This window comes from Merops nubicus, unplaced genomic scaffold, assembly GCF_000691845.1.
Source record: "Merops nubicus isolate BGI_N331 unplaced genomic scaffold, ASM69184v1 scaffold7317, whole genome shotgun sequence".
NCBI lineage: Eukaryota > Metazoa > Chordata > Aves > Coraciiformes > Meropidae > Merops > Merops nubicus.
The window spans coordinates 164,705-190,620 of NW_008622279.1; the positions used below are offsets into that span (position 1 = coordinate 164,705).

General features: G+C 37.5%; 1 protein-coding gene across 1 annotated transcript in view; it reads left to right on the forward strand.

Annotated features, from left to right (window-relative positions):
• PARK2 (parkin RBR E3 ubiquitin protein ligase) overlaps positions 1-15,906 on the forward strand; it is a gene marked incomplete at both ends in the record, with an annotated part of 171,838 nt that extends 155,932 nt beyond the window's left edge. Inside the window, 2 exons of the mRNA XM_008944730.1 lie at positions 2,200-2,261; positions 15,757-15,906. Of these exons, the coding sequence (XP_008942978.1) occupies positions 2,200-2,261; positions 15,757-15,906 (212 nt within the window). The remainder of the gene's footprint in view (positions 1-2,199; positions 2,262-15,756) is intronic.
• Between the last annotated feature and the right edge of the window lie 10,010 nt (positions 15,907-25,916).

Genomic DNA, 25,916 nt, shown 5'->3' on the forward strand with positions numbered 1-25,916 from the left:
CTAGTAACTTCAGGATCTATTTTATAATCAGCTTTTAAGATCCAGTGAAAGTCTGTACTCTGAAAAGATTGAAAACTAGATTGAGCAAGTCTCTGAAAAATAGATTACTCAAAATATTGTATTGGGAAGAAGATGCAGAAGTGGACCACTAGTAACACATAAAATAGATGTATACGTGTTTATATATATGCATGTATATATATATCTTCATAGTTTTACACATTTTTTTTTTCCAAACAAAGATCCTTGGTTCCAAAGTGTTTATAGTCTCTAACATCAAAGAAACACAGGACACATGTAAGCAGTCCACATAAGGGAGATTATTTAAATTATACATGAGGGCAGAATGGGATGGATTTCTGGGAGGAATAAGCACTCAGGAAATATGATTTCAAGGAAAACAGAAAAAGTTCTTGCTAGGCAAGAAAATGGAAACTTTCCCATCTTAAGGGATTTAGTGACTAATAATTGGAAAAGATAACGGGAAGAAAGAAATGATTGGTTGAAGAAGAAGTTGTAAAGCCTGCACAAAACAGAGACAAGCAGAAAGCAGTTGGTGTTACAAACCTAACATCTGTCAAAGATTAACATGCAGTATTACATGAAATCATAATTATCCTCTACACTTAGAAATTCCTATAGCAGTGTGTAATCAATGCAGATATTTTCAGGGAAAATTCCATGAGGAAAAAAAAAATAGTAATTACTTAAGTGCTTGAGGTTAAGAGAGCAGAACTGTGTTTTATGCAATGAGTTCTGACCTGAGACACAGAGAAGTCAACAGCTCTGGACTACAAGACCTCAGGTCCAGATATTAGTAAGACAGAGTTGATGCATTCAGGGTTTGGATGACCTGGAAGATGGAGATGTGAATCCCAGTGAAAATGGACAGAAAATTGCTGCAGAGCCATGATTCTGTGGTGGGGTAATAAGGACAGCTTTAAGTGCATTGAGAACAAGAAACAGAATGAGAACAGGAAACAAAGAGTGAAAACGTAAACATGAGGGGAACAAGGAGAGAAAATCAGAGGTGATACAGGGATTGTTGTCCTAGAAGTTGAAAGGCATAAAAAGCCATTAAGAAAGAATCATGCAGAGCTAATACTCACACATTCAAATATGTGAATATCCTTGTGTGAGAGAGGAGGGAAGAGGTGTGTGGAAAGAAGCCTATGAGAATATCATAGGTGTTATTGTATGGGAAGAAATAGCAATATTTAATAAAAGACGAGCCATTAATAGGTACTTCTTGCCATATGCTTAAACCTTGGCCACCTTAAACCCTGGCTATCTCTAAAAAGCTTGTTGATGAAGTTGTGTTGATGGTGCTTGTACCTCCTCTGAATGGAGATAAAATATTTACCAACAAGCAGATTCTTGAATTTATGGTAAGAAGAATAAAGCCCAGATTGCTTTCACAGTCTGAACTTTTATCCCTTGCCAGAAATGAGTCTAGTAGTGTACAACAGTGAGTAGCAGCCTTGGATTTCATCACCAGGAAGGTGATCACAGTCTGAACAGCTCAGTAAAGTACATGACTCCTAGCAAGACATATTCTTTCTTACTGGCTGGTACAGATGTGAAAGTCTGTGAAAGACTGAACGTTAAGCTGGTTGCAAAGCTCTAGCAAATCATTCTCCTGTCTGCATAGTTGGTTTGTGCATTACACCTGCGAGTGACAACTAGATATTTGTGAAATGGTTTGTATTTGTGACAGCCAAAATTAAAGGGATCTATGAGGCCTATGAAATCCTTCAGGGAATCAGGGAAGCCTGTATTGTGCTTAAAAAGGAATCCAAACCTAGTGTGTGAATCAGAATTCTGCTTTGAGCAGTTCCAAGGTTTTGATGTGAGATCCTCTTTTAACAGGTTTTTTGGCTTACACTAAGGGTCTGGCAGTATCTGGCAGACAGTGCTGCCCTTTTCATCTTGCTTTTGTTTGTAGTCCTTTGGGGAAAGGGCTAAAATATTTGGAATATAACCTTTCTAAGTGTTCTTGGTAGCATGCTCAGAAATATGGAAGGATTATTTGATAGAAGTTTTTCAGCATTCTGGTGCCTGCAGAACCATGGCTAATCTTTCTAATCTTCTTTATCTAATGTAATCTGGATATTCTATCCTATCTGTATTTATGTATCTTATGCTGAAGCCGCACTGACAGAAAGCTCTAAAACGCCTATTTTTGTTTCTTTCCAACAGCTGGCTGTCCGGATTCCTTGATTAAAGAGCTTCATCACTTCAGGATTCTGGGAGAAGAGCAGGTGAGTTAGCATCTCAAAGGCAGCGTCTTAATGTCATGGAAGATAGACGCTAATGAGACAGTTTCATCTCTCTCCAGGGAGGCAGAGTGTATCTCATGACCCCCAATGACCTGAAATGTGGGGAGAAAAACACACAGGAGATATATGTGAGATTTTTTTTTTCGTGCTATCCATCAGCCTTGACAGGTTATTAATTGGTACATCTGCTATCTGCCACAGCTTTTTGGCTTTTACTGTAGCAGTAAACAGGCTCTCTAAAACAGCAAATAGACAAACAATCTGAGTAAGGTATTGAGACTCACAGCTACCTGTATTATCTATCTCTTTTTGTGGCCTTTTTTCTCTTTTGAAAGTGTGTTTCACTCGTAATTATAGCTGTGCTTTTTACTCAGAAAACTATTTCTGTAAGAGGGATCTTAGGAAAGCATAAGTGGAGTATGCTTGACAACACTTACAAGATAGCCACAGTTACTATTTTGTCAATAATGAAATTAACATACAGAGCTATTGATGGAATGGCCTTAAATTTTGAGAGATAAGTTGAATTTCCAAATATCCCATGTTTCTGAAGTTCAAGCTGGTTTTGAAGTCTCTCTCCTAATGTCCTGGTTATGAAGTCTAACTGCCTGACATAGAGTTGCAGGTTCTAGGGACCAGGGGTCTGAAAGCTCATTAGTGTGTTGTGCATGAGAATATCTGCATCGTTAAATGAACCTGGCACCAAAGGACTCTCATAAAGTTATGTGAGGGCTGTCACAGAGGTGAGAGAAGTTCCTGAAATGTTAATTCAAAGCCTTAGTTTCTTAGGGTTTTAATCAGATAATATTGTCAAGAACACCCTATTGCTTCTTTCCCTGACATTCTCCCTTTTTTATTACAGTGAGGGAGGCTGGTACATTTTCTCGACTTCCAGTTTTCTTCTATCAGCCCCCCACCTCAGTTGTTACAGAAAGTCAAACGCCAGATTCCTCAGGGACTCAGCTTTTTCCTCAGCAAGAGGCAGCATAAAAGGGAGTGTGGGAGGGTTTGTCTGACAGGAATGTAAAAAAAGGACAGAGAGATACTGGAAACAGGGACCTGTTGAGATTGAGGATTTAGGAAAAAAAAAATAAAAGAAATTATGACCAGGATTGATGGGACCAAGAGACTCATTAGATCCAGCTGACAAATGGAGGGCAGAATGAGGTGAAGCTTGGGGACACTGGAGAGATGGGAGTGGCTGGTGGAAGAGGGTCGAGATATCCTCTGGGAAACCAGAATGGTAGGCATAAGTGTCTGACAAGGAGCTGGGGCCAAGGGCTGGAAGGGAATGACCAAACGAGGAAACTTGCTAAATAGACAGGTAAATAAAGACAGACCTGTACTTAATGAGCTGCATGAGGAAGTGAAGCTAAGCAGAGTAGGAAGAGTGGGATGAAAGGACAGGTTTGAGGGAAAAGTAGAGAACAGCTAAACCGAGAGACTGTGAGTATGAGGGCAAGGGCTGAACCAGGCAGACTTTGATAGCTTCATTGTCAGAGCTCTGAAGATCAAGTTGTGGACCTTCAGCCTTGCTAATGACCACTGACAGGGCAATGTGATTTAACTGATGGACGTTCTTTTATTTTCTGTTTGCTTCTTAGAAAAGGAAGTGGTAAACATAAAAATGAAGGCTAAAAGAGTTGAGTGCAAATGAAGAGTTCAGACATTAGGAAATGTCAGATTTAAGATTGTTTATGTAATCATGATACTTTCTTTCCTTTTTCCACTCACCTACACTTCCACCTTTGCACTAAGAGGGTATTAAATTATATGATCTTACAAACTTCAGCAGTCAGATGATGTAAACCATGACGAATCACAGAAGAAAAGACAATTTCTGTCCAATAATAAGAAAACTCTTGAAGAGTGTAGAGGAGTTTGATGAGTAAAGCCTTGCTAATCAAATAAATAGAGTATTTTTGCTACCTGGAATTTTTTTGTTGTTTTTTCAGACTTTCATAATTAAATCATTCCTCTTTGTGTTGAATACACCTAAACAGATGAGAAATTTTTGTCATCGTGCATTAGAAGCATAAAACTATGCAGGTGGAAAGTTGTTTTTGCAGAATGGGTCTAGCCTATAAACATTTGCCTTTCTCTGAAACTGGCTACACTAACAGGTTATTTGCATACATTGGTTGTCATTACAGTTTTAACTATTGTCTTTGCAAATAGTGAATATTGCCATTGCTTGAATTATTCCATAAGTCCATACAAATATAAAGAAAATTACAATTATATTCTGTCCCTACAAAAGTATTGTTATAACGTGTCTACTGATGTCCACTACTGTAGCTCTTACTTGAAGTTAGCACACTCTTTGACAGTTAGGGAGAATCTAAGTTTGCCACTTTGACAGTTAGGGAGGATCTGGTGCTAAACCAGCGTAAAAAAAAAATTAAATTACATCTAAATTAAGAAAGGAAACAATTTCAGGCAAAGTCTTTTATTCACATGGCTAATTATTTCCTATATTTATTTAGTTATATATTTGTTTTGAAGAAATATGTAAAGTCTTTCTCTGTTATTATGCATATTAAATAGAAAAATGATAATTAATTCTAACATTATTTTATTCAGAGTGCTTAAAGTTTCAGTGTTATCAACTAACATATATTTTCTTCCACTCCAAGCAACAGAGAAAAACTAACAGGAGCGTGTTACTGCTTCATGTCCAGTCTTGATTTATTTTTAAAATGCTTATGTATTTAAGGCCAGATTATAAAAGCAGAATGGATTATTGTGATAATCTGTTCTGATCTCCTTTAGAATACACATTACATGACTTTCTTGGATTAATTCTCGTTTAAACTGGAGTATATTGCCTAGAATAGCATCCAGTCTGTGTTTACAAATCACTTGTAGACATTAGATCCTATTATACCTCTCAGTAGTGAAAGACAAAATATTCCCAGCCTCTTTTCTTTCCACCCCTCTATCAGCACCGAAATGCTCCTTGTTTTGCATATCTACCATTCCTCAGTGTCCAGATCCTTTACATTTCCAATTCCCTTTGTCTTGTCACAAAGCAATAGGTGATCATCATAATAAAAATTTACTTCAGTCTATGAATGCAACTCAGAAAAAGCTACCCTACCCCTAAACCAGGACTAAACCAATTGCTTACACATCAAAAGGGAGCCTGTTTATCTGGGTAGGCTGTCAGCTAACTATGTTTCAGACAGAATGAAGGAACCTTTCAGTTTGGAGTGGACATTCCCAACTAGAATTTGTGAGTTCTAGCTGAGCCAGCAGCTGCTCAATAAGGAATATAATTTCTCTTCTGGAGATTTCTATTTATTCATCTAAGAGGTGCCTTAGTGTTCTGGACACATAAAACAGTCTCCTGGGTGTGTAAAACTCCCATGACTTCTGTTCTCTCAGAACTGTACATTATGGGAAATTCACTCTAGCTAGAAAGTTTATCTTTTAAGGTTTAGTTGGTGACAGCAAGATAGTTTTTAAAGAGGGAATTGGTTTTAGGCTGTATGGAAAGAGGCAATAGTATTTGTGGTGAAATAGAATACAAGTTTCCCTGGTACACAATATGCATTGTGGATACCTATCTTAGGTAACAACAGCTTCCAGGGCAACTGACTTAATGTGCAACACAAATATATTTAGTAACAGATTGCTCCCCCACTTGATACTTGACCCTTTGAGCAGGTGCCAGAGAGTCTGACCTAGAAAAATCTCCAAAAGCGGTTTTGACTGGTTTATTTTGGACCTCCTTTTCACAGACCCTCTCACTGCACAAAGGTCTCCACAAGGCAGAGAGTCCCCTGGTGATGCAGTCCCAGGGAGGGTAAAACCTGAAGCTTTGGAACAGTCCTTAGCTCTGCTGAGCTTTTTCTTTTTTGCAATTTGATCTCTCTCTTCATAATCCATGCATTTCCCCTAGTATTATGGATGCAGTCCACCCTGCTGGCTAAGCACAGATACCTGATCTATACTCAGGATTGGGATGAATTAACTGGGGAGCCTACTGAAAAATAGCAAGCCATAAGAAAGTTAGTCTCCTGCAGGAGCCATTTGACCTGTCAGGCTGTCTGTCTCTGCAAGTAAATGCAAATGGTTCTACAAATGGTACAAGCTGCTTACAAAAAATATGTTAAAGGTGCACTAAATAAAGGCTCTGTCCAAATACAGTGGAAGGCAGGTAATTCAACAAGCCAGTGCCAGAGACAGCAGAGAGAACACTTCAATTCCAACCCACACACTACAATATACCAACACAGCAAGATGACTTGCGGTGATCTGTTGTGGAGTCTCCCTAATAACTCGCTGAGAAACTTCCCTCTTCTCCCCAAAGTGATAAAAAAATATTTTGTTTAATTGTTTAAATGGAATATTGAGATTCATTAATAAAATAGCAGCTACGTCTGAAGGCTGGAAGGGAAAATAACACAGGAGTTAGCAATCTGCTGCTATACCTGAGTGCCCCCAACAGGTCACAGCACAGATGAAACAGAGGACACGCTAGTGGCAGGAAAAGATCCTGCTAAGTAATGTATAGTTGTGCTTCCCTGCTATATCATCTGCTCTGACAGCTTTGCAGAGTGTATTGGCCAGTTTCTTGATATTTTGACAGGGGAATGATCAATTTTAACAGATTTCTCCTATCAGCTGCTACTGCAACTCATATCACTGCTCATTTTTTCTTTAGAAATGTTATGCACATTTATATCCCTGGAATCTAAGCAAGCCTGAATGGGGACATTCCTTTGGGTTTGGTTTGGTTTTGTTTATTTTTTTCTTTTCACATTTCCTTGCCAGCTGGGGTAGACTTAGGCAAAGGAATACCCTGCTTTGAAAATCTGCAGATGCACATCTCCATGCTGTTCAAAGGTGGTCTGGACTTGGCGTAGGTTTTGCTGCGAGCTCCAACTTTAGGATATATGGAAATCTAGTATTAAAAGAACACAGTGTGGACAGAAATCATATAATATTAAGTTTTAAGGGAATTTGTATACAACATGTGTGTGGCAAAGGGAAAGTCCTGATTTTTTTTTTTTTTTTCTTGCAACACTTGCCAGAGAAATTTTTTTTTTTTTAAGTATATGCTAAGAACATTAATATACAGTCAGTCTTAAACTACTTGTTATATTTTTACCCATTCAGGTAAAAGTAAGGATGTGTAACACTTCAGCTGAGTTTAGTGCAGAAAACTGTTAAATATAATCAACAAAGTGCTCCTGAAGTATTTGTGGGTCAAGATTTTTTGATTGGTAACTTGGAAAAAATCTAAGTTGCCTCTTGGTAATTCACATGCATTAAAAAAAAAAAAACAAAAACAAAAACAAAACCAAAACCAACTCCACTGTATAATTTAATTTCTCCAGGTCACAATTACTAACCCAAAGCTATTTTGTTAGTATTCTATAATCTGTATCTTTATGAGTATACTTCCTTAGAGCCCTGTGCTTTCCCACCCAGTCCTGTGGCTTCAGCCACTACACAGTGTGAGTGATACCTACACGTATCTCCCAGTTTCTTCCACTTTTCTCTCTAATACCTGATTTCTGTCCATCTCATTTGGCTCACCTTTTGGATTTAATATTACCATCTCATCACTCTCTCTCTCTAAAACTGAGCGACTGCATTTAACTCTTGAGCCTCTTTACATGACCTTTTTCTTTATAGCTGGAACTACACAACAGACTTTACAGTCTTGCAGCTTCATATGACCAGAGATGGGCCTCTCTTTTCTTCCTATGCTATATCTGCCTTGAATATCTTTTAACCGATGCCTCCTCTGACTCCAGACCTAATTGGAATCCCTGTGAGTTCCTCAGCTTTGTCTCTCCTGGATTATTAGAGCTTTATTCTCTTTGATCTTGGTTATAGGCAGGACACCCCTACTTTCCTACAACTTTTTAATTTCTTATCTGTCTGCTAGGCAAGTAAAAGTAATTTATTTTTGGTTCAACAGCTGAAATAAAAAATGGGGAGAAAGAAAGGAGAAAGTATTTGTGATCAAAACTAATTTAAAGGATATGCTTTTCTTGTCAAAACAAAAAATACATCATTTTGTGTAGGGCCGAAATTTCCATTCGTTTACTTTTCTGTAACAAGTATAAATTAAAAATTTGAGTACTTCTTAAAATAGAGGAATTATCTTCTACTCATTTTTATTAAATTCAGAGAGAGGATTTGAATCCCAGTTTTCAAGGTCTGAGACTGATGTGGAAGATGGGCCTTCTTCCATTCCTTGGATAACTTTGATCTGCTTTCATGGAATATGGACACACTCACTCTCATGATCCAAGAAGTGGAATTCCTGGGAGCCAGTATGTACTTCAGTGAATCTCAGTTGCACAATTTGCAACTGCATCAATTGAAAATATTTACTTGCATCAGTTACAGCCTTGCTGGTTGTTACTTGTAGGGAAGAAAGGAATGTGGATTCCAGCTCCAAAAGGGTAGGAAAGAAATGAGGGTTTATCTCTAGCATTTAGTCTATTCATAATGCTCCCACAAATAGCTGCTGGAAGATCACAAACTTCCAATAGTTTTTAAATACAGTGTCAAGCCATACACTCTGCTTAATCCAATTTCTTCATTGCATCATATTGCCTCATATTTCCGGTTTGATTTCCAGTACAGCCTCCTCCAATGTTCTCACTTCTCAGTATTTTAGTTTTCTATTTTCATACTCTTCACCTTGTACTTTCTTTCAGATGATTCTGCAAATTGCTGTCTTTCCTTTCTTTCCCCCTCTCTGCTCAAATTTAATTTCATCCATGAATTTTGTTGCATTGGTCCAGTCTGGGAGTTCTTATCTAAATATTTTCTTGAGACTGCCTTACCCAATTTTCCATGACTCTCCAAAATCGGGAAGATCCCAGCCCTCTATCTAGAAGGTGGTTCTCTTGTGGTTCTCCTGAGGGAACAAGCGGGAGCTGATGCTCTGAACTTGCTCTTCCTACCCTACCACTGGCCAGCAGAGGAGACCAGTAACACCAGAAAAATACAGTAAAGGTGTTTCTTGGAGAGCTATGTCAGTTCATCTCCTTTTAATAAATATTTTGGATTACATTTTCGCAACTGTTTTTCCTAGTCCAGTGAGTACTAAGGGGTTTGTACTTTACTGTGCTTAATTACATTACAGAACTAATTTTTAGGCTTTTTTTGTGTGTATAATACATATAAATAAAGTGCTTGGTCTACATTATGTACTAATAGCCTCCAGAATCTAATTATGAAACACACAGATGGTTATTTGATTTATAGGAGTAGTAAAAACAATCTGACTCCAGAAAGTAGATTTTGCTTCCTCTGAGACTGTTACATGCAGTTAAAAGAAACAAGTAATTGAATTACCTTTTAGAGGTTAGAAATTTTGGCTTTGCATCTACTGTTAAACTTTTGTCCCAAGTTTCCTGTGAGGCTACTACTGAGCAGATCCTTTTCGGTGTGAGGCAAAAAACCCCCAGGAAAATAAAGAAAAGTCTGTCCAAAGTGTAAAGGCAAAGTTAAAATAGCACAAGGCATATGGGCTGTGGCACGGGGTGTTGGAATAGGTGATCTTTTAAGTTCTCTTCCAACCCAAACTATTCTATGATTCTATGATATTAAAGCATAACTTGCAAATTAAATAGCACAACAAGGAATCACTGTGTTGACAAAGTGTATTTTGCAAGAGTTTTGTGCATCCATGTGCATTTCAGTTTTGTCTTAGTATCTGAATCTCAGTGTAACCAAAAAGACTGCAAATCATAGTTAAAACTGTTTTATTCCTGGGTTAGCCCAATGATTTACAACATCAGATGATTGAATTTCCACTGGTTGAAAACCCAATGACATTCTAAGACTCAATGGAAACTATCCCAATCTGGAAAGCGAGGAGCAGGGAATAAATAGTTACAATTATCCAGCCTCTCTGTCTATGTCATACTATAATTTATAATCATCTATAAAATTCATTTTTAAATAACCTGACAAGTCTTTATGGGCAAAGACTTGAAATGCTGGGGTTTGAACCCCAAGCCCCTGAATTAAGGTTGACATATGGGTGATTCCCACAGCCCTTCATAAAGAGGGGGTGAGTTTGCCTTATCGCTTCCCCCCAGGGTGCGGCCGGCCCTGCAGGGAGAGCCAGAAGGGAAATGAGCCCCAGGGGTCCCGCATTGAGTTGACAAAGGTCAGGTGTCTGCTTGGGGATAAAAGCTGGGACCACTAGCAGGGAGTCAGGAGTGTCTGTCTGTGAAGTGGATGCACTTCACAGAGCTTTTTGGTTGAGGAAAGACCTCCTGACTCTATTTGGAGCTGGGCCCTGGTCAGTTCAGACCTTTGTGAACACGGGCTAGATGGGTGAGAGCTGCCATGTGGGCAACTTTTTCTTATATGTTTTACTTGGTGATCTGGCTCTTTGCCTTGACATCTATGGGAAACCTTGGCTCTCTGTTTATACCACCTATTGTTAGTCGAATTATGTCTTTCCTGGGGTCGTTGGGGGTAATGTCGATTGTATGCAAATTAATTGACTTGTTTATGCACCCAGCGATCACTTATGACATGATGGTTTTGTTCTCAATACATTCCACTTATTGGTTTGTCTTTCTGCTGGTTGTACCGTTCTTGTTAGGCCTAGTCATTGGCAGAACAAGACTGCACAAAAGAAGTTCATGATATGGTTGAAATACCATAAGTAGAGCTGGGTTTTTTTTCCACTCCAAATTTTATTCCATGAAAAGTGTAGATTTGGGTTGACTGGGGCAATTCACAAACTGTGGAGAAAGTTCAAAACAAGATGCATTTTTTCAGACAAAAAAAGATCAGAATGTTTTACATCTGCCTTGTTCATAGACCTTTAGCACTAGTGATTTCGATCATCTTTAGGACTCAAAAATCTTTAAAACTTTTAAAATCATATTTTTAAAGTTTGTTTGTTGTTTTTCAAATAGAGTGTTGAAATATATGCTTCTATGGTCAATCCAGCAACTATTTACCTACATATTGAGGATGTTAGCAGCATATAAATACCTGACGTGCTTTGCTCAAAAGCTGCTTTCTAGCAGCAGTAGATGGCTGGCGATTTCTGTGTAATTTTATGCCCCTCATTACTGTGGTATTTTATGTCCTCATGAATATTAATGGATTTTGCTTCTTAACACTGCAGTGAAATCAGCAAGTATCATTCTCCCTCTTTACAAACAGGGAACTGATGAGAAATATAGATTAACAACTTACGTGAAAACCACAGGAAGGCTGTGCTGCTGCCAGGAATGAAATCAGGTGCCTTGAATGTCAGTTCAAGTCAAGTTCCCTGGATAGTAAACTTTTTAAGATGTCTTTCCTAAAAATAATTGGAGATATTTTTCTTTATTCTAGCATCCAGAACTGTTTTGCACGTGGCTAGTGCATCTCTCTAAATAGGAGGCACATTGATAATAATTGAGTAAAAGATACTTTGAAATATTTTGAATGTACAGAAGAGTTGGTCTTTTAATGACAGCTCTTTATGTGTTAGGTAGGCGGCCTAAGTTTTCTCAGCTTCAACTATAGCACTTCCTACCTGTCTTAGACATCACATGTAAGTCAGGATAGTTTCCCTTCTTAGCATCTTGTTTCTTCTCATTCAATATAATTGGAGCCTATTTGACTTGTTTAGGTTAGAGGTTTAAATTTTGAAGAGTGAAAATTGTGTGAGGTGGTTCACAGTCATATAACCACCATAGATCCATATAGGTACCTAAACTTTGGTTTCAAAAATAGCTTAGGATCAGAATTATTTGAACTGAAGCAGCTATTGTGGGAGTCACCTGATTTCAGGTGTAAATGACTAGCAAGTGATCTCTCTTTCTTATTAATAGAATAGGGCACTCCAGTGCTCTGTTATTCCATGATGAATCTCAAATCTATGACAGAAAAGATGAAGTTCATCCTATCTCTTCTGTTAACTATAAAATGAGTCTAAGCAACCATGGCAACTATAGGCATCATCACTGCAAAAATCCAAGTTGAATTAAATAAGTCCTACTTTAAATATCCAGTTAAATATAAGAGGCAAAGTAAACCAGTGGTGGTTGTCTGCTGGAATATCTTTAAATATCTCATCCAAACATATGATCAAAAATATGTCATGGGCTCCAAAGCCATTTAAGGACTTCTGAAAATTGACTTGCTTTCAGCATGTTGATTGCATCAGTCCTGTGTAGTATGTGTGGCTGTGGTATATAGGAGAAAAATGCCTCTAATAGATATAATTTGTTATTACGTGTAAATAGTTAATTCATAATTCATGAATATGTGTTTTGGTACTTTACAAGCCTTTTGTAAATGCACTGTTAATGTAAAGTGAGTCATTGTGTTTCAGGTCACTGAAAAAAAGAATCTAAATCTGCATATGCTATGTATGACTGTCATGGCAAATGTGTATACATTCTGCTACTACATGATTTAGTTTATTGCTGGGTTTTAAGTGAGTGGTGTACAGGCATAAGAAAAAAGAAATTGGAAAATGATATCTTATAAATATATCTGGACTTTCAAGGTAGAAAACACACTAGGTAACTAGATGTCAAGATGTGCAAATGTATTCATCAGGATCTTTCCTATCTTCAAGTTGATCCTGTTTTTGGCTTTAATATTGTGAAAGTCACTGATGCAAGTGCTTACTGATTTGGCACACGTCCTGTGCTGAACCAGTATAAAATGTCAAATCGGTTGGACACGGTACGATGGTTTTGTCCACCTTGCCAGTGGGTAGACTGGACATTTCCTTTCTGTAACTTGATCTAACAAGACAGATTGATTCTCATCTTACTTATCTTCCTTTTTTGTGTATGAAGAAAAAAAAGGAGAGGAGAGGAATCCCTCCATGTCCTTCTATGCTTTATGCTCCTTTATGCTTTTATGACCTTTTATGTCATAAGTTAATGACTGGAAAGCATATCCTTTTCTTCAGCTGAGAATTTATAATAGAAATGCTGACAGAATCTCAGCTATAGTGTTACTGGTGTTTGCCTCCTTAATGAGATGCTGCTAGCAGTCCCACCTCCAGCAAGAGTTTCCTCTTAACAAGGTAAAATAATCACCATCCTCACCTTCAGGTCCAGTCTCTTGCATGAACTAAAATAAGGCAGCAGATAATTTTGCAGCTGTGGTTATCCATATTTCTGTTCAAGGCCAGCAGAACAACTCAGAGTACTCAAGCATGCATTTAATACAAGGATCAAAAACTTTGCTGAAAATTGTTAAGAGTCCAGCATTAAATGTTTATGCCATTACTCTAGATTCAAGCATAATAATAACATATAAACCACCCAGTTGACTTGTTGAGCCCCCACATTCAAGGAGACTATTGAACTGCTGGGGTCTAAATCTCTAGTCCTGAATCAGGGTTGACATAAGAATGATGTCCACAACCAGGCAGGAAAGACCGTCTTGATTGGTTTTCACCCAGGGTCTGGCCAGCCTAGGGGGGGAACCAATTAGGAGATCACTGCCAGGGGCCCCTGCCTTTAGCATTAACATCAGGTGTTCCAGCATAAAGGCTGGTTCTGCTTGCAGTAAATGCCCTATGTAGGGTTTATAGTTCCTGGAAGGGCTTCCTGAATGTCCATTGTGGGCAGAGCTCCCAGCAATGGTGGGTGAACAACACAACTGAGAGCAGATGGAGGACTGCATCTATAATAAAGGTGCTGTTTTTCTTGGTCATGGTTATGCAATTGGGACTGGACTGGTTGCCTGGTTTCTAAGCTGGTTTGCTTCTGTCTTCGCTTTATTCTACACTGTGAGTGAATGTATCAATCTGTTTGTTCCTTTGGTGGTTAGCCACATCGTATCCTCCATGTATAATTTAGAATTTGAGAGGAACAGCTGGCCTGTGTGCTGCTTACTGGTGGTAGTATCCTTCCTAGTGGGGTGTGCAGTCAGGAAAAGAGACTTTACAGGCATGTCTTGTATGCTTTTCAAAATATTGGTATTTTCCATGTCCAAGGTCTTTAATTCAGGATTTCTGGTTGTCATTTGTGCACTGACTGCATTTTGAGGGCTTTCTCTCCTTTTACATTTTGCTCTTCCTTTCTGAGAATGTTTGGATTTTTTGTTAATTGACAAAGATGGATGCTTTCAGTTTGATTTTTTTTTTTTTTCTTCTGTGATGCAATGCTTTTGTGTCTATATGTTATAGCATTTTAGAAAATTGAATTATATTTTTAAAAATCTTGTGTAACAAGATATGTTATGACAACATTTACCAAAGAATCACCTTAAATGTACACAGAAAATATAGAGTAGAACTCCTGTCTTGGTAATTTAAGATTCTTCTTTATATGTCTTTTGTATGAGGTTTTACTCCTAATGCTTCAGTTTTCCTTGTGTGGTTCCTTTGGAAAGGAATGTGAATTTGAGAGAATTTTTTTTGCTTATCCACCCCAAAAAAAGGAAACAAGATTTTCATGAGCAGTTATGGCATAAGAGTTTATGAAGCACTAAATACTGATATTAGTGCTGTAACCTAAAGCTCTGTTTTGTTCTTTTAGCACACCATAAAGTCATTCTGCTCACAGAGAAAATTCATACTACTCCCTTCTTTGGCCTTTTGGATTTTCCTGTTTTCTTTGGGGCTATTAGGACTGAATGCTTTCATTTATTTTACTCTACAGTAGAACAGATTTATAGGTGAATCTGAAGCCTGGTTTACAATGGTTATATAGCCACTAGTGTGGAACTGTACCAGTGCAGAACCCTAGAGTGGATGTGATTTACATGTAGGCAGCATGATTTGTACTCGCTCTGCTTATCTCCAACTCAAAGTGAGGTAAGTTAGACCAGGGTAAATTATTGCAGTAGCATCAGTCATTGTAGAGTGGGCATTTTTGTCAGTGAGGACACACTGAGCATGTTATTTACTATTGCTCTGTGTCACTGTCTCTATCATTAAAATGGAATCATTTTAGTCTTTCACTGTGGAAGTAGATGAAAATTATAAAAGTTAAGAAAATTCCCTAGGAGACCCTGGAAAAAAAAAAACTATACCTAATATTGAAATAAATGTATGTCAGATAATTATTTTGCCAATTGTTACCATGAAATTTGTTTTGAAAATAAAGCTGTGGTGCTATATATCCTTGAGGCTTTTTGTGGGTTTCTTTTCAATCTCTATTGTTTATCAATCTCAGTTGTTTGACTATATTTATAATGTTTACAATTTCTTTTATAGCAATATAAGAATTCTGGAGCTTACTTACAGAAACAGTCTGCTATTTTCTTGCTTCTAATATCCTTCACAATTTTCTGGTGGTGAAAATGATACCTGCAAGTCAGAAAATGTGTATGGTGTGTTGGAGCAGAGTGACACCATTTAACAACACTGCAGATTTTAGACTTTTGACAAATAAGCCAAACTTAGCATGTGAAATATTAGGATGGTCGACTTGGTTGTGTGTGATAGATCCAAGCTCAAATGTTGTGGGTTTTTTTTGTGTGTGTGCTGTTGAGAGTTTAACAGCACTCTGTTGTGTTGCAGTACAACCGGTACCAGCGCTATGGGGCCGAGGAGTGCGTGCTGCAGATGGGGGGAGTCCTGTGCCCCACTCCCGGCTGTGGAGCAGGTTTGCTTCCTGAACCAGGAGTGAGGAAAATTCTCTGTGAACCAGGCAATGGAATTGGCTGTGGGGTAAGAATGTGCATTTTTCTATAAGCAGTGTGGGAAACAATTGACATTGTATGATGTTAGAATAAAGGGGTTTTTTTTTTCTTTTCCATCAGTGACTCTGAATTGCCTTTCATACCAGAGTGGGTTACTGTAGCTCAAGAAACCATTTTAAATATAGCACCATGGCTTAGGATTGATGATTTCATGGCATAGACTATGTCCATCCCAGAATTCTTTGCTTTATTTGGTTTAAGAATTTGCTAAGCGGTCATGATAAGAAATTAACCTGTGGAAATGGCAATCCAAATGCGCTTTGACTTTCTTCCCCTAGCACTCAGCAAAACCAAACAGGATCCTGTGCAAGACATTTGTTCTTATGTTATCACCAGCCTTCTTTATAAGCCACAGAAAAACGAGAGAGATAGTGTGACCACTCTGTGATACTGTAGTAACAATGCTTATACATGTTAAGATACATGATGGAAAGAAATTTAGAAATATTTGTTTTCCTCATAAAAATTGCTTCTAGGCAGAGAGAATGGAGCAGTGTTTGTGGTGTTTTGGTTTGTTTTGGGTTTTTTTTTGGCAGTAGAAAATAGATACTTTGTAAGAATCAAACTTTGGGAGAAATAGAACTATGTGGAGAGAAATATCTATAAAAGAACTTATTAAATGTTAGGGCAGAGTGACTAGCTGAGGTTTGTACTAAGTGCCTCTTTCCATGGTTGGTGGTATTACTGAATCCCTTGCAGGCAATAAGAGAAGAGGAAATATCTATATTTATAAAATATTGTCATGCTCTTGGTGTTGTATTTCCTGTGAAAAATGTACTTTTTATTGCAGTTTTGATGTTGCCCAGACTGATACCATGAAAGAATAATAGTTTGCTGAACTAGGAAGTTGCAGTAACTTGTCTTCTCTGAGTAGGTTAGCATCTGTCGACCTTGGTAAAACTTCCTATCTGTCCATGCAGTGGTGCATGTAAAACAGAATACTCTCCAGACTCGCTGAGAAGACATGAGGCTATAAAATAAAGCAGAAGGTGGGAAAGTAATAAGAAACTAGACCGAGTAAACAAAAAGAAATGCTTCTGGATGAGCTATTAGGCGTTGGTTAAAAAAGATAAAACAACAAATAATTTTTACTCTGTTCTCTGCCTTGAAGTGATGAAAATCAGACTGCGTTCTGCAGCTTCATTCATCATCATTCTGAATCTGCAAATGCCCTGTGAATAAAGTGTACATAGCATAAAGGATTGATCTATTGCCTAGGTTAGCAAACTGCTCTGTTGCCTTTTATGGACTCTGTGCTGTGCTAGCTAGTGGCCAGATCTGCAGCCTTGAGTTTAACCTCAGCCTTTGTTTTGAATTATGTGATGTCTTGAACATTTGAGAGTACTATTCACTGAGGCTGAAATGAGAAGCAAGAGCCTGGTCTGTAAGCCAAATTTTTATTACATTAAGGCCCTTGCTCAGAATCTGTAATGGAACAGGGTGAAAACATGTGTCTTTGAGTCTTTCTTTGCACCCTGACAAATTATGACCTCAAGGAAGATTTGTCACAAAAGATGTCCTATTGTGACGGTGCTAGCACTGAAGTCAACCACCAGTGAGAAGCTGGCTGGAGTTAAGGATTTGCCTGCGAGGACACCAAGACAGTTAGGAAAGCTATTTATTTCTGTTCTGTTCTCTGTAGTCACTTTGAGTGTTTTCTATTCAGAAAGTTAAACCATGGTGGGTTTTTTCCCCAAACAAAATCCTGGCTTTTTTTAGTGTGAAGGTCTCCCACTCTTCTTTATGGAATCCAGGAATGTTCACTTCAGAGCTCTGGGTTCCCTCCTCAGTGTACACAATGATTTATAAGCTCAAAGAAAGGCCCAGGATGAAGAACATGCCTTTTGTCCTATCCAAAGAAACAGAGCAAAGGAGACCTTGCAATGCTTACCTTTACAGTTTGGGTTGGAGACACATTCCTTGTTGAAGCCAGTAAGCAAAGAAATAAGCAAGGCAACATGATTTTCTATGAATGTGTCTTTTTTTTTTTTAAGCTGTGCTTTACATATGTAAACTTTTTTTGGAGTATTTGAATCTGTCTTTGGGTAAAGTTCAGAGATGGCATACTGCTAGCAGCAGAAGTTAAGTCTAACATCAATGGTCTGTTATCTACCCAAAAGTCCTTGTACAGAAATAGTTGTCTACTGCACAGAACAGGCTAATTGTTCAGGTCTGAATTGGTGTATAAGGGTAACTAACAACTGTCTAGTAGATGAGGATTTTGATGAATTGAGGAGATGGAAGCAGGGAGGGAGAAAGGATAGGTTTCAGTGAGAGAATCAGGATAGTAAATGGAAAGGGTTTTCAGCAGCCATTTTAGAAAGGCAGAGACAGAAGAAACCAAGTAGAGGAAAGCTGCCCACCAGGTACTGAGGCTGAATAAAAATCCAATGACTTGAAGAGAAAACAATGAGGCAGTCCTAAGCATGTAAGGTCTGCAACCAGATCTCAGAGGGTATTGAAAAATGGACAGGTAAAGGAGCCAGGCTAGGATGCAGACATTTTGGCTTCCTCAGTTTCTTTTTCTAGTATGTAAAATGAGGAACTAATATCTCCTTTTGCAAAGTCATTGCTATTGGTGTCAAAACTGAATGTGAGTCTCCAAGAGCACTCTTAATTTGCTAAAAGGGCCTTTGAGAAAGTTAAAGATGGTGGATTTTACTTTGTCTCAGAAAATTTGGAAAGATATGTGGGGCTGAGAAACAGCCTGCTAAGTGCATAGACAGAAATGTACCAAAAAGGTGAGGAGAGAGGTTTAAATTTAAGCATCCCCATATGTACCCACAGCAGTCAGGCACTGCTATCTATTCAGACTTCCAGGCAAAGAAGAACAAGAAGAGAGATTTATTTTTACTTGAAAAGTAGCATGCAGATATCTTTTTTTAATGATTATGAATAGTCTTCATCCATAGCCATGTTGCAGTACCAACTGACCTCACTCTTGCCTAATCTTTCATATTTTTTAGCATTGGCCATAAACATATTAATTGATTTATCTATGTTATCATTATACACAGTTGTTCTACCTTCATTACTCTGCACCAGACCTTTGTTACTAACTTTTATGGCTTAGATATAAAATTTTGACATATTAAATATAAGGAAGCAGCAACAAAGTATAGAAGACAGTGCAGCAGTTGGCCTGGGTACAGGAAAAGCTGCGGTAATGAAGACACACAAGCTCTATGAATAAAACATTTTTGTCTTGTTTTATATTTTAGTAGTATAATTTCCTATATATTAAAGAAATTTTTGGAGTTAACAACAGGTTTGAATGGAGCTTCAAAAGGGACTGTACTACTTTTTTATTAAAAAGTACACCTTGGTTTCTACACATGGAGCTCATCTGTCTTGCAAAACATCCGCTGTCAATATCAGTGTGATGATAACTAATGTGTGACTGTATCCCAGCCTTACTCCACAACAGGATAAACATTTTGCAGCATGAATATCGTTGATCTGCCCCTTGGAATAGAGTGAGATGGGAGTTTGGGGACGGTGGAGATAGTGTCTGTTGATCTTTTTCCCTTTGAGTTTCCTCATTCCTAATATAATCTATATAAGGAAGAAGAATAATGCATTTTTGGAGATCCTCTACTAATCCCTTGCTACAAGTCCTGACTCTTGAAGGCTCATGGAGGTCCTGAGACTACTCGAAACTATCCTAAGTTCTAGGTGATAGTTTAAATAGTCTTAGGAACAGGCTGCCGTAGTTGATATTTTGTGGTGCTTCATTTGGATCCCCTAGTGTGAAGCTCCAGTCTGGAAGTGAGTACTCAAACTTAGTATATTAAATGTGCAATGATAAAGGAAATTTTATAGTCTTGCTAAGGGATCACAAATTTGGGGGTTATTTTACCCATTTTACAACAAATTTAGTGTTCTGTAAGTACAATGCCATTGAAGAACATCAAGATTTTACTAAAGATGTTCCCCTCTAGGACAAGTGAAATTTTAATGCTGCAGCCTGCAGAGGTCCCTGAAAAATCAATAGATATAAATACCATATCTTCCTTATAAATAGAATTCCTAGGCCGTTGTATTACATAGAACAAAATCCCTAAGGCAATTTCACTATTCCAAACAATCTTTTCCCATTGATTTCTTCTTGCATTCTTCTTCCATGGTTAAGGAAGCACATGTCAAAAGCAATTGCAGCCTATTTGTAGAATTAATAATTCTCTGCCTTTTCAGAAAGCTTAATAGAATAGAGGACACTCTGAAATTGTTACATGAGAAGTGCAGTACATGTTCCTGTTGTTTGCAAAACACTTCTTTGTGGTTCTTTGTCTTCTGTTCAAGCATTTCCTAGCATGAATGTTGTGTGTGTATATATATATATATATTCCTTGCTAATTATTATATATGTAGGCAAACGTGAATAACTGGGGAAAATGTTTTGAGGATACAAGTCTGAATTACAAAAATTCCTAGCAAGAAGTTCCCATTCACTTAATTTTGATATTTCAAATTATTTTGTTAGTAGGGTGCGTCCTCCTAAATTTCTGGAGTGGGGTTGTTTAATTTAGGGTATTAGAATCTCAGCTGGAGTTCTACGTGAGTGTACCTACACTCCCTCTGGAACAAGAATTAGGTTGCAAATACTTCTTCAGAACTATTTAATATAATATGAAAGTGCATAATAATTTGAGTACCCCAGTCTAGAAGTGAAATGCAGTTCCCACATCTGGCAATTTTAAGTCTTTTGTTGTAAAGCTCATCTCTAGTGCAATGTATTGTCATTACCAGCATGTACATTCTTTGTGTGATTTCTGTCTCTCATGTTTGGTTTTAGCACATCTTTCCATATGTACTGCCTGATCAAAATATCTGAAAGTCTGGCTAACCTAAAAGATTTATTTTTGAACAGAGATGTAGGTTTAAATGTTTGGTTCAAGACATGTGCTTTGCTTCTTCATTAGCAGTACCAGGGAAGTCTTGAATATATGCAAAGAGAAAGTAGGCATCTTTTAAAATACTTCTAGATATACAAGTAGTCAAGATGAGTAGTGGTAATTCAAGGCAATCTTTGAAGATACTTATAGTGAAAAATATCTTCTTAATTTTATAATCAGATGAATAAAAGGTCATGAGCAAAGAAGGGCTGTTTGCACAATGATCTGAATTTTTGTCTCAGTTCTGAGATGGGAATGAAAATTGAAGCAGGAGCAGAAATAAGAGGCTCCAAGGTTTTGAAAAACAGGAATAATTCAGAAAAGACCTCGAGACCTTTATGTCATTTGCAAAACACTAAAATGGAAATAAGAGATTGCTGCTATGTAGTACCCATAGTAAAATTGAAGGTTTACTCTGTTATTACCTTTCAGGCATCTGTCCTTGTTCTATATGTCATTAATTTTTTGCTTTTAAGAAAATTCACCAGAAATGTATTAGCATGGGTAAGGTAATAGCTGAAGATACTGCTGAGATTAAGAAACCAACTCACAGCAGGAGTGTTTCATAATATTGTATAGGGAGCTTTTTCAAGGAGAATGAAAATGAGACCGACATTTTCTATTATTGCTAAATGCTGAGCTGCTAGCATTGCACCACAATCTCTAAGTAGTAATCATATATTGCTTTCTTCAACTGAGTGGGCACTCTAGCCTTTAGAAAGTAGAATTTCATCTTGTTGACACATTACACTTCAGTGGCCGAGCAAGTTGCTTCATTGCAAAAATATGACAGGCTTTCTTGGGCTGACCAAAATTCTTGTTGCATTTGGGGTTTTTTGTTTGTTTGGGTTTTGTTGGTTTGTTTGTGGTTTTTTTTGTTTGTTTGGTTTTGGGGGGTTTTTTGTTGTTGTTTTTTTTTTTCTGGTAATGTTTGCTGTGGTTTAAAATGAACTGTAAAATCATGGAGCTTTTTAGAGCTGTGGTAGAATGTTGATGTTTTAATAAGATATTTACCCCATAATAGCACCGTGCAATTAACAATCTATGTATTGCTGATGGGATGTGTTATTTCCATTGCCCATATCTTGTAGTGCTGCAATTCGTGGATCTGGTGACCGATATGAAACTCAACTGTCTACAGTGATTGGATAAAGCAATCTAGAGAATGTTTGCATTATTGATAATATAGATCACATTAGTTCATTCATAGGACTAGCAAAAGCAAAACAAATACTTTTATACAGAGAACAAGTCAATTACTTGTGTTTGGTTCAATAGGTAGAAGAATAACTGTTTTTTCCTTTACATCCCAAGCATGGAGAACTAGCTAGTAAAATAATGTTGGAAAACAACATGTGAGTCTCTTCAGCTCTACCTGGACTAAAACTGAAACTTCTCTAGTTTTGTCTGCTAGATATCCAGCATATTATGTGTTCAAATTCTGCATCCTTTGATTTATGTAGAGTATGGCTTTTCCCTGTTTTCTGTGTTATGCAGGCATCTGGAAAATGGCTGTTGTACATGCACATTACAAATTTTATACTGAGTGTACAGTGTCTTCAGTGTTTTGAGTTGATTTGGTATTCTGTGGCTTATCTAGTAGCTCACCATTTAAAGTCTGTCACATGTTCTGAGAAAGAAGGAGCAAGGAGTTAAACAAAAGAAGTAGCTACCTGATAAAAGGGTGGAGGCTGCTGGTCTTTGTAATCTAGCATGAGAACACAGATAGCAGAATAACGCTCTATTTCAGACAGAGAAATTGTATCAGAGAAAACCAAGATAAAATCAAGTTCTTGCTTGTAAAGATAAGTCAAAACTAGGCACACAGACCCAGGAACTGGAGGGGATAAAACTGGTCTCTATGAATTTCAACCATCTTGGGATTTGTAAACCAATGTTTTGTGAAAGAAAAATGATACAAGTTTCACCAATTTGTCTGAAATATGAATGAGCTAAAATCGCAAATATAAGAGACCTATTTTAAGTTGAGATAAAACAGGAGTCAAAAAATGCTAAAAAACAACTAATGTGATTTTAATTCTAACTAAATACTAGTCCTTGTAAACTGCTAGGCCAAACAGTCCTCAGGAAGGTTGCTAGGGATTCTTCTATTAGAAATACTAAACACTCGACTTTGTCACTTGTTCAGCATTCAGATTCCAGTGCTGAAGCTACCTGGGCTTCAACTTTCGTCACCTGTGGAAAGAGAACAACACTACTTTTCTTCACATGAGATGCAAAAATGTGCACAATTTAAAATACTCACAGATTACTGTAAATCATTTTTTAGCACATAGACTTGGAGAAACAGCTACAAAGAAAGCACCTTATCTGGTCAACTGTGATTCCTTTTCTGAGGTACTCATTGAGTACCCTGATACTCAGGACAGGATTAAATTGCTTGCTATATTTGAAGATGTTAATTTTTTTCTTCCAGGTCTCATTGATGGGGACTTGACATTCTGTGCCAAAGTTAGTGAATGATGTACATAGTACATATCTCCATGAAACTTGAGGGCGTTTCTAATGTAGAAGTCCCTTGTTATTACAGAAGCCTCAGGCTTTGATGATATCTTTGTCTATTTTGGTCTATGCCTGTGGCACACTGCAGTTCAGTCTCTCAATGACTGAAGTGCTTTCATCTAATTAAAATAATTGGGCTACATGTAGCAGTATCTGGGTGATATTTAATGGCTTATCATGCTCAGGAGATTACATTAAATGGACTCATAATTCTGTCAAGCCTTAAATATAATGCAAGTTTATGACTGCAGAGGACTTGAAACTACTATTTTTTTCTTACTACTTGTTTCCTATTCAACAAAGTGCCTAGAAACATGTCTGACAGGGGACATTTTATCATGTGGCCCATTGGGAAGGGCATGGAGTACAGCTATAGGAGAGGAGAAACAAATTGTTTGTAGGAATCTACAGTTAATTTTGCATGTATGGGAAACCAAGCTCTGTCTTCTGACTTCATATTCCAGTTACATACAGGGTAAGATTATTGTCCATGTTATTGCAGAGAGAAACACTTTCTGCATGATGGGAAAGTGTAGCCATTTTAAACCAGCCTGTATTTCCTTTAGCTAATGAATTAAAATATTCCAGTTGTAACAGTCTGGCCGAGACAACAAGAGGTGCCTGAGGTTTCCTGCTTATACCATTCATATACTGACTGCAGTTTTATAATTGATAAAACAAATATAAATGAATTTGTAACTTAGCAGAATGGAAGGGTTGGTATGAATAAACAGATCTGTCACTGGAGGGGGAACAATAATGCAATCAGCAGAGGATGTGCTGCTTGAGAATGGCAGCCACCCAGGGCAGGATTCTAATTATGTAAGAGGCTTATTGGAGCAATCTTCTAAAAACTTTCTGTATTTGAACAGGAAAGAGAAACATGGGCTGAATGCAGAAAATCACTTATAAATGAAAAGGAAAATAAATATGAATCAGAGGAAGCCTATTTATTGTCCTGTACGTGAAGTTCCATATGAAGGCCTCCTGAGGCACTCTGGTTTGTATTATTGCATTATTGTAAAGATGTAAGAGCTGCTTAATGAATGAGGAGTGATGGAGTAAAAAAATAGGGCTGGAAGAATAGGATCTTAGATTAGAATGAATCTATTGACTGGCACTTATAGTTTAGCCAGGGAAAAAAATTCCAAGTTCTGAATGCCGAAGAAAAGATGTACTTATTAGTGTTGGGTATAACTCTGGCCAGTAGCCCAACTCTAAAGTAAATCACAAGGCTCATAAAGCGAGCAGATGACATAAATCTCAGAACAGCATTGCTTTCTACAATTACTGTGTCACTTGGAGTCTTCCCATCGTTGGATGTCAGGTTGAAAAGGCGCAATAGAGATTTTGGGTTTAAGTCTATTCTGTGCAGGTACAAATACAGAAAGCAGCAGTTTGTGTCAGTTTGGAACTTAGAAGTAGTGAAATGTTTTCTTTACTAAAAGGTGTACCCCAATTAAAAATGTTTGCAAGGTTGTTTTTCTTTTTTTTTTTTTTACATTTCTCTAGTATATGATGAAAGGAATGCCCAGTTTTTCAGCTTTACATAAAATCTCTGTTGGTCAATCAGGCTCTTGATTAATTCTTTCCAGGGTACCACAACGTATTCCATGTGGAGGGCATAAAATGATTACTTACTGAGATTCTTACACTCTGTGATGAAAAGGATAAGGATGCAAAATGCAGAATATAAGCATATATTCTGGGAGGGGCCAGAGAAAAACTAGGGGCAGTGCGCATTAACACTTCTCTGAAGAACATCTTTTCTGTGAAGATAAACAATAAGCTATCTGCAGCTTCCCAGTAATCCTCTTGGTCTATAGGGTCTATGTAGGACCTTTTCTTACTGGACCATTAAGGAAAAGCTCTTTCAAACACCTTTTTGTAATTATGACAGTGTGTCTGTGGAATGAAGCAGAGTGAAAGTTGTCTTTTCATTAGTACAAGAGCAGTGTGGGTTTTCTTGTTGCACATGTTGCATTATTGCTATATACTATATAGAATACAGATTGACTCTGTAGTGCACCTGGTTGGACTACACTCCTTGAAGAGTGGGAGGAAAATGGCATTTAAAAGATTTAAAATATAACTAAACGTAATTTTCTTATAGAAAATAAACAGCTTTTAAAAATAAAATTAAGTAGAGCAGTTATTCTAAGATCAACTTTCTTCCTCACTACTACTTCAGTAAGTTATTTAATAATGATGTCACATGTGGAACTTTATTATTGAAAAAAATTTCAAAGAGATCACACAGCCACTGTTCCACAATCAAAGTTGATTTTGAAGTGCTGAAACAAAGCTGATTTTCAATTATCAGAGTCCAAAAAAAGCTGCTGAAAACTGTCTTGATTGCTGCAAAACTGCTATCTTTTCATGTTGAATAACTCAAAACAAATAGATGATGCTTATGAAGCTTCAAACAAATCTGCTTCTATCAAAGAATAATCCTGAAAGAGAATATCTGGGAAAAGTTAGAAGCTTGTGAAAGTGAGTTTAGAGTAGAAGTTGCATCTCAGCCTTCACAGTGATATTAAGGTCACTAAGCTGAAATAGG